The sequence below is a fragment of the Hibiscus syriacus genome, unplaced genomic scaffold (genome assembly GCF_006381635.1).
Source record: "Hibiscus syriacus cultivar Baekdansim isolate YM2019G1 unplaced genomic scaffold, ASM638163v2 tig00111088_pilon, whole genome shotgun sequence".
Taxonomy (NCBI): domain Eukaryota; kingdom Viridiplantae; phylum Streptophyta; class Magnoliopsida; order Malvales; family Malvaceae; genus Hibiscus; species Hibiscus syriacus.
Window position 1 is genome coordinate 2,325,001 of NW_024062978.1, and position 9,766 is coordinate 2,334,766.

The 9,766-nt window shown below is 36.3% G+C and overlaps 2 protein-coding genes across 2 annotated transcripts; both read right to left on the reverse strand.

The window, feature by feature from the left end:
* Positions 1-5,235: 5,235 nt before the first annotated feature.
* LOC120152238 (zinc finger protein AZF1-like) lies at positions 5,236-6,106 on the reverse strand. Its single transcript, XM_039164502.1, has one exon. It carries the CDS (start codon positions 6,093-6,095, stop codon positions 5,319-5,321), a length of 777 nt encoding a protein of 258 aa, XP_039020433.1. The 5' UTR covers positions 6,096-6,106; the 3' UTR covers positions 5,236-5,318.
* A 1,083-nt stretch (positions 6,107-7,189) lies between these two features.
* Positions 7,190-8,888, reverse strand: LOC120152237 (glucan endo-1,3-beta-glucosidase 13-like). The gene is made up of 3 exons (XM_039164501.1): positions 8,781-8,888; positions 7,559-8,659; positions 7,190-7,451 (listed from the first exon to the last, which is right to left on the reverse strand). The coding sequence occupies exons 1-3, from the start codon at positions 8,830-8,832 to the stop codon at positions 7,420-7,422; spliced, it is 1,185 nt and encodes a 394-aa protein (XP_039020432.1). The 5' UTR covers positions 8,833-8,888; the 3' UTR covers positions 7,190-7,419.
* Between the last annotated feature and the right edge of the window lie 878 nt (positions 8,889-9,766).

Genomic DNA, 9,766 nt, shown 5'->3' on the forward strand with positions numbered 1-9,766 from the left:
TAAATGACCGATTTATCAAAAGGTTTGATCATCTATATGAACCAACATACTCTACCTAGATGATTATCGAGCGAATCAATTGTGAATTGGAGTCATTAAAAATTTTGTTGTCTGTGTAATACATAAAAATTTAATTAGTGATAAAATAGAAAAATTTAAAAGTTGAAATTTAATGTATAAAAAAATGAACCTTTGAAGTAATTACACCAATGCTTATGTTTAGAGTTTTTCCTTCAAAATCAAAATGTTTTAATTTTCCATTTTTACCATTTATCTATCTATATTCATTTTAATCTAAATTACATTTACTTGTTTTTGTTCACGTGTTTTTCATTTCCTTCTCATTTTACATTTTAGTAACTTCTCTTAACTTCCTCCATTTTCTCTCGTTTTCTCCCAAACAAGATTATCCATTCTTCCTCTTCTTCTTCTTGATTTCTAAATTCACTCATCTCAATCTTGATTTTAATTCTCAAGTTTCTCTTCTTGTTTTTAAAGCTTGATCATAATGGAGTTCCATTGATGATATAAATTTCAATCTATTTTCCAACAAAGTAAGGATTTCTAAGATTTCAATTTATTTTCGAAGCTAATTAATGTGCTGATTTCTTGAATTGGTTTTGAGGTTTTCTTAAAGAAATTGAGTTGTTTTAAGAGTGATTATAATCATATTAAATTAGTTTTTCGATTGCAAATGATTTGGATATTGATTTCTTGAAAACAATGTTGATTTTCGATATTTTTGGTAATCCGAGAATTTAGGTTTGTAGATGTTAATTTGTGTTGTTCTAGATGAGTTAGATGTTGATTATAGTTGTTTTCTATTATCTTTTAGTGTGGAGATTCGTGCGTTTCGGTTTGGAATTTTCAGAGTGGCGTTTCGGTAAGCTTTTCGGTGTTTTTGACATTTGCGCTCTATTTTAGAAACAGATGATTCTGCTTTATTTTAGATTAGATTTTGTTGTGTTAATTTACTTTGCAAGATTCTTATTGTGTTTGTTGAGAAAACTTGGTGCTTTGAGTTTGGTGAAAGTTGAAGTAGTGTTTGGAAGCGTTTTCGGTTTTTGGACAACAAGGTGAGTGGTTCTCATTCTTAGGAAATGAACATGATTCAAGGTTGAGATTTGTCTAATGTTGCATTTGTAATTCCGATATATTTTGTTATTTGGTTAATTATGATGATGAATATGAACTATGTTGATTTACTTAGGATGCCACTTGTGTCGGAAATAAGAATGTGAATTATGGATGTGATGTGTTGCAAATGATGCATAGGATTGGAAACGGTTTGTGAAGATCTATATATATTTTGAAGTTGAATTGGATGAGCTGAACTTTCTCACTGTCCAAATATGTGGGTTGATCATGACAACCATCCGTAAATGTGTTTAAAAATGTATTTGAATCAATATGTGAAAACTATACATCATTGACAATCACTCTAGGTGAATTGGATTAATTGGCTATTGTTCTTAATAGGACCCTTGGATATGAATGGCATGCCTAGGAAATATTACTCTATGTGTTTTGTATTAGTGTGTGATTCGAGATTATATGGGGTTTGAATGGTACACTAAGCTTTACTCCGAGAAGATATATGGTAAGGTTGGGAGTTGAGTTTGCTCCACAATTCGTAGTTTTGGATCTATGTGAGTCCGTAAGCAAAATGAGAGTTGTATAGAGTTTGTTTATCCAATGAGTGAGTTGTGTTTCGAACAAAAGTTGTTGATCTTAAAATGAAAAACTGTGTGTGATTGTGTGATTTGCCAAGGAATATAATTGTGCATGTGTGCTTGTGATTGCTCTTGAACTATATGATCCTTAATGTTTGTTTAATAGGAAAATCAAGTGATTTGGAAAACATTAGCTGATTATTCAAGCATGAGATGTTGAAATATATGCGTAGAGTAAAGGACAAGTTACATGTGAACATATAGGATTGATCTTTATCTTAGTTATGTCCATTGCTTTGAATGTTAGTCGTTCACTGGGCTTTATAAGCTTACACTCATTATTAACATCTTTCAGAGGATTAGAGTTGAGTTTGGAGGCGAGGAGCTTGGCATCGGTGTGATCAAGCAAGGCTAAGGCATAAAGCTATACGTATATGGTTTTCGGAAACTTTGTGTGGCAATTTGGGGACGTTTGGGACTTAGACCTATTATTCACTTTGTTGGACTTATAATGCTGGATTTTTGTTTGTAATAAGTGGATTTATGTTTGGGATTTGATGTTGGTTTGATTTATTGAATTTGGATTTATAAGTATGAACTTGTTGCTTGAAGCATGAGATTACTCAAATATTGTTTTAGTCCTTAAAGAAGTGTTTGGAGTATTTAGTTAAGTGTAATTTGGTAAACTAAACGTGTTAGACTCTTTGGTTGCATGAAACAACCTTAAATGCCAAAAATGAATAGGAGACTTATGCTTGAAATAAACTTTTATGCAATTGTTGACTTTTGGTGTCAAATCCTTGATTAATGTGTTGATTTGTGTTATAAAGCATGTTATACCTTTGTTTTGTCATGTATGAAGTGGTTGAATAGTGCCCAAGAATGTTTCTAGTCCTTGATTAGTTTTATATGGGTGATTAGTTGACCAAATATGGATATTCTTGATAAATCTATAGTTTTTCATAAAAATGATCGATCCCTTAGGAGAAATGATTGATCCCAAAGTTTCTGTTTTGCAAATAATCGATCCCTTTTCAAAAGGATCGATTCCCCGTGAAAAATGATCGATCCTTTTCAAGAAAGAATCGATCCCTTCGCTGTTTCGCTGTTTTGCTCGATAGAAAGGTGAAATTGCATTCATTAAAGGTCTGAAGTATTCTTAAATTATAATTTGACCCCTGAATAATTATGTGAGTTCAATTTAACCCAAAAATTGATTTGTTTAATTACTTAAACTCTTAAATTAGAAATTTGATGAAATTAGAGTGATCACTTCTTAAACACATTTAATTACATAATGGAACCCTCAATTTCATGCTAATATTTGGTACATAATTTTTGCATATTTAAGTTTAGGTCCCTAATCTTGTATGATCAATTGAGTGATTGTCTGATGTCTGATTGGTATGAAATTTTGTGTGATGCTTCCTTATGAAAATGTTTAACATGTAGTAACCTTAATTGGATGATTTGACTTTTTGATTTATTATATGATGTGAAATGATAGAAATACCCCTAAATGTTTAAATTTAATGTTTGAATGTTTAATTGAGATTCAATTGCATGTTAGTTACACTGAACATTGTGTGTGAAGAATAGTAAGAGATTTTAATTTGTTTGCTTCCGCGAAATGTGCGTAATGTGGATCCTGATCCATCCAACACGATTGGAACTTAATGTACGCTCAGGTATCCGGCTCAGGCTCTGAACCGGGTATGGGGCGTTACAATGAATACAGTTGAAGTAATAAATTAGGGCATTTAGTTTACAGGTGCTGGCATTGTTTTGACCAAAACTTCAAATGGTATGAGCGTCTCGTTCTAAGCCTGACAATAGAGTGGAAGCCAATGTTTGTAAATTGTCTAATGAGACTGTTGATTCATGTTATAATAATTTTGTTAATGATTTTGCAGGGATTGAAGGTTCTGTTGAGGATGACACTTATGATACTGCTCATGTTAATTCCCTAATAGCTAAAAGGATGCTCTTGGTGTCAGATCTTTGGTTTCCTAACTCAGGAGCCACTCACCATGTGACCTATGAACAGTCTGCTGCTCAAAAAGTTCAATGTTATACAGGTGATAGGAAGGTGCATTTTTACGTGATGACTCCACTCTTGCTATTTCTTTTGTTGGTAAAACATTTATTCATGTTGCTACTCATAACTTAGATCTTGATAATGTTCTCTGTGTCCCTCAGATTACCCGAAACCTATTACCTATCTCTAGGTTTACTAGAGATAATAATGTTTATCTTGAGTTTTATTCCACTAAATGTTTTGTGAATGATGAAACCACTAGAAACGTGCTGTTGGAAAATAAATTGGTGGATGGTCTTTACTGTTTTGAACTTGCATCTGCATCTCATGGATTAGTTCATATTATTACTGCATCATCTACGAATAATTAAAGCACCAATGCTGTCAACAACTTTTAGTTGTGGCATAGGCGCTTGGATCATCCTGCTACTACTATTGTCAATAACATCTTGATAACATCTAATGATAAGAGTGTGTCAACATTATGTGATGCTTGTCAGTTAGGCAGAATTCATTATTTACCTTTTTCTAGTTCTATTACAGTTTAGTCTTGCATGTTTAAATTAGTTGAGGCTGATGTATAGGTTCTTACACTAGTTAAATCGACTGGTTTGTAATATCACGCGTCTTTCTTTTACTTGTACAACAGACACTACTGGGTTTATCTGTTAAAAAATAAATCAAATGTTTTATAGACATTCAATATGTTTCATGCTATGATTAAAAATCAGTTCTGATGCAACTTGTTAGCTTTGCAGACAGATGAGTGAGGTGAATTTCGTGCATTGGGGGCAACTCTAGCAGCAGCGGGGGTTCAACATAGAATCTCATGTCCTCGCACTTTCCAACATAATGGTGTAGTTGAAAGAAGGCACCGTCAAATCATCGACACAACTCTAACGCCATTGGCTCAAGCATATGTTCTTTTTCGTTCTTGGTCTTATGTGGTTTAACTGTTGTGTTTTTTATTAATAGGATACCGACTGGTGTCCTTGGTGGTATATCGACATATCAAAAGGTGTATAGAAAGCAACCATATTATAGTCTATTGCGTGTATTTGGATATCATTGCTTTCCCTACTTAAGGCCTAAAATCAACACAAGTTTGACTATAGGTCAAAATTGTGTGTCTTCCTTGGATATTCACCTCAACATAAAAGGTATCAGTGTCTTGATAATATTGGTCGAATTTAAATTTAACGACAATAATAGTTAGGAACATTTGAAATAGGATTGAAAAATCTTAAAAATCATTCAAAACAATAATGAGTAATATTTTATCTGTTTTGTATTGTTGGTATTGATACTCCGATTATAATATTGATAACATACAAAACAATAATCAAATTTGGCACTGATGAACATATGATTTTTGGGTACTTTTAGGTCGTAAGGTGTATATATATATATATATGGCGAAGTCGGGGTATATCATAATATTTAATCTTCATTTAACCAAACAAAGTTTTTGTAGATAACAAAACTCAGGTAGATAAACAAAACCGAAAAAGTTCTAAAAATATATAAATAAATAACGATGAACATGCAAATTAAATCGGAAAAATAAAATAAACAACAGCAAAGTCCACTTCAATCATTCACCGAATCTAAATCTGATCTTTTACAATAACATTCAATAAACGTGGTAGTCGCCGTGCTTTGCCGTCGGCGGAAGGGCTCTCCAACTCTTCATCGATGTTGGAAAATTTATCTTCCCGATGAACGTCTACAATACTAGTTACCTCTGGGGCAGCAGGTAAATTCAAGTCAAAGTCAAGTTGACTTTGGCTCGATAATTTAACACCATCGCTACCGCTGTTATTATTATTGCTGCTGCTGTCGGTGCCAGCATCATAGTGGCATCGTTTATGCCCTCCCAAGGCTTGACCAGAAGAAAACGTCTTGTAACAGATCTTACACGTGCGAGTCTTGCCACCTTGGTTGTTCACCATGGGAGGAGGTGAATTTGTAGTCGTACTCGTCTTGGCTATGACGGAACCGGAAGCGGAGAATTTATCTTCAACAGGAGCGGTGGTGGAAGTAGGGTGTTCGTCAGCTGCAACGACAAGTTTCCGGTGACTGGACTTGTGTCCACCTAAAGCTTTATAAGTTGGAAATGCCCTGTTACAAACTTTACACTTGTAATGATTGAGGGAGCTTTTCGCGGCGGCAGAGACGTTGTTTCTGGTGGTGGCGGTGGTCCCCTGAGCCAACATGAGAAGGCAAAGAGCCAAGTATTCTTCTTCTGTTGGTGGGTTTTCAATTCTGGGTCGTTTCGTTCTTTTCCTCTTAGTCCATGGCTCAACACAGTGGCGGTTCACCATGTCATCACGGCGGAGCAGTGGAGGTGCTGAAGTTGGAGAATTCAACGTTTCAAGAGCCATTGAAGGGACGTTTTTCTCTTGCTTTTGAGTGAAAAGGAAGGATTTTTATATTGGAAGGAAAAAGGAATATAAAAGGATGGAAGGAAACTGCTTGAGAGAAAGTTTTAGTCTACAGATATGTTAGCACGTCGTCGTCCATTGGGTGAGTGAAGTGTAGATTGGGTTACTAATTACTATAGTTTTTATAAACAAAAACAATTTGGGACTTAATTACTCCCTGTTTTCAAGTCAAAACCAGGACTTGGTCTGTTCTTCAACTTTTCTGCTCTTTTTCCAGCAGTAATATGAACAGAAGCCTTGAAAGTGAGTTGGTAAAAGTATATCCAAATTTTCATTCTTTTTTGTGTAGTGAGTGCCGTGGAAACATGAGAGATGGGTGTGTTTAGCTTTTGTACCATGTTTGCCATAGCAGAAGTGGGTTGAGTCACCCCGAAATTACTTGGGTGGCCCACCTGTCCATGAACCGGTGAGTTATGAGCAGGAGGGCAAGCTGCGAGCCCACGAGAAACCGTGCAATGTGTAGGCCAAGGACTAGCTAGCGCGCTCGACGTCGACCACTGACCACGACATTAATTAGCTTAGCTTAACTAAATGATCGGCTTCTTTAACTCTTACTCTCCCGCATTATCTCATCAAAAAGGTGATAAGCACAAAGATTTTCTAACATGATAAAGCCATTGTCTCGATATAGGAACTTTCAAAGTATAGATAGTGAAATTTATTGATATAACAAAAGGTTAATTTACAGGTATTCCGATACCCTTGAAATGCATGAAAATGACTGGTTTGCTGTAATCTAAGTCAAGACGTAGGCTTGTTATAGTTGTATTTTGTTGTATATATTTATTAATTTTTAATGCTTTGAATAAGTTGGCCTGCTATTTGCTAATTGGTATCTCATAGAGGTAGAGAGTAACGGCCCGACTGATCAAGTCATGTTGTTGCCAACGGGTTGATGACATTCAGTACATGACCCGGGGCCGGCCACTTTATGGCTCGGCAGTAGTACGGCACCACATGGCAGCTATGTTTTGCTGGTGTCGAAAATAAAAGGGCAAAGAGATTATTTAAACTAAAGAGATCAAGCAGAGATAAAGGGTTTTAAGGCAAAAGGGCATAATATATATTAAATCATAGTAAAAAGGGGTCTTGCAAATTTGTAATAGGATACCCCATAGCTAAAGAAACAAAATCTTTAAGTCCTACTCGCTACCGAGCTAAACACTAAGGATAAAAGGCATAAAGAAAGAGACAAATTCACCCTGGAATCAGACCCCGCAGATATCCCAGTTTGTGCTGAAACAAACACAACATTTTCCATTGTTCAGCTGAGATCAAACCGACATTGAAGAAAACCTGAAACGAACATGAAATCATGTTGTAATTAAACAACTCATAAGAAATTAAGGCAAGAGAGCTTCACTTTAAGTGAAAACTAATTATATAGGTTAAGTTCAATTTACTCGGGTCAGCATTGATGATCATAGCAGTGCCACCAAAATTGCAAGTTCCACCATCTCTCTTGGTCTTCTGCCAGTAACTGTTGAAAGCATAAGAAGCATGAGCAACAATGGTGTCTGGATAGAAACAGTTCCCGTCTGGCATAAGTTCTTTACAATCAGCACCGCCTTCACCACAAGCGTAGTCCATTGCTTCCTGTAGAGTATCGGAAGGAACACTAGGCTTAGCCACACACCAAAGCTTTTGTTGCATCATCGCCGTCTGTGGTGCTGGAGCAGTGTCGTCATAAGCTGGATTACAAGGAGGCAAATGGAAGCCAGTAGGTGAGCTGGCGGGCACAAACGGCGGAGGCAGCTCTGGAGCAATGGGGAAGTAAAATGGCGGTGGAGAATCAACAGGGAAGGAAAATGGAGGAGGTGAAACGGTGGGGTATTGAGGAGGATGAGACTTTTTGACTACACGGGCAGTGGTTTCCGGCGACGAGGTTGGTCTAGCTGGGAAGGCCGAGAGCTTCCTGCTTATGGGGGTTTTCACGTGTTGACTATTGACTACCACATTGACCTTTGTAAGCTCAAAAGATCCGAACTTTTTCATGAAATCCAGGTGGGAAGATAGTAGTAGTGAAGAGGAAGACAAATTTGGAGGAGCAATAATGGAATAAGTGGAGTTTGTGTTTTGGAAGAAGCCCAACAGAGATTTAATGACATTCTTAGCCAAACCATCACTAAAAAGAGCAGAGTTTTGCATCAAACATTTGGAAGAGAAAGCGGCTGAAACTTTGATATCTTTCTCTAGACCCCACCTTGTAAGAGAGTGATAAATGTTCTTCATAGATGGTAATAAAAAACCTAAACTTTCTTCCTCATTAATCTGACAGAGAAAGGTTTCACCCACAAGAATGGTAGTGATTTTGGTAGCTGGAAAGTGGGCTAGAACATGGAGCCTGAGCCAACTCTCAGCCTTCAAAACACTGCTAGAGACCTCCCTGAGGATATTGCCATTCACATGAACAGCTAAAGGAAGATCATCGTGAGATAATGCATGAATAACCTCTGCACTTGTTTCATAAAGCTTAAGGTATTCAATAGTTTCTTGACCTGCGCCTGCAAAAAGGGGAACACAAAATGCTTTCAGAAGACGAAAATGTAGAACAAAAAGAACCCACATTTAGAGAAGAAAAAAACAGCATAAGGTTTGATTTTCAAGCTCTATACTTGTACGTACCAGTAAGACCCAGAAAACAAAAGAAGAACAAGCAGAAGGTCATTAATCCCATATTCAACACTTTTTTTCAGCTTAGAGAAGTAGAGGGTTCAAGCAAGAAATGCAAGAAGAGATCTGTAAAATCTTGCTGCCCCGGATTTATTAGGCTACTACATCTACATTGAAATCGAAGGGTAAAATTTTTAGCACCGGGGAGCGTGGAAACCAAATAACAAAAAGACTGAGTGCGTTAGTGGTGAGGGAAGAGTGAGCTTTTGAAGCTACCACTGCTCCTCACCCCCATCACGCTCTGTATATTTTGCTACTCCAAAGTTCAATAACAAACTTGATTCTAAAACGACGTCGGTTGAATGGGGTCCATGCACGTGAAGTGGACAAGAAAGAACAAAAAGGGGTTCAGTGATTGGTGTGGGGACCAGTAAACGATCAGACGGCGTATACCACCTTCAAGAGGAGAAATGGATGATCTTTGATCTCAACAGTATTACTGTTTGCTTCCTCAAATGCCAACGTTTTCTGTTTTAGTGCTCTGACTAGCTCCATACAGGCAATGCTGATACAGGTAATGACTACTGGCTATTCATATTGACAATGGCATTTCATGGGCCATGATTTTATGGTAATTGAAGCAAAATGAGACCCAAATCTTGGTGGTCCAACGGCCTCTAATGATGTGAATCAAAACCAAAATGGCAGTTTCATTTTGTTGGTATTAGAGTGGTGAGACCATATATCGCAAGTTACTTGAGTTTATAATGAATAAAAACAAATTACTTTATATCTGATTCGAAATTATTGTGAGCAACTTGAAAAAAACCATCTATTAAAATTTTAAATTAATTCAATAATAATATTAAATTTAATTTTTTTTAAATGTAATATAAGGCTTTTGTATACTTAAGTTTCAAATTCGAATAAGTTTCAAATTCGAACTCGAGTTCGATCTTGAACTAAACACTTGTTCGAGCTTCAATCGAACTATGTTT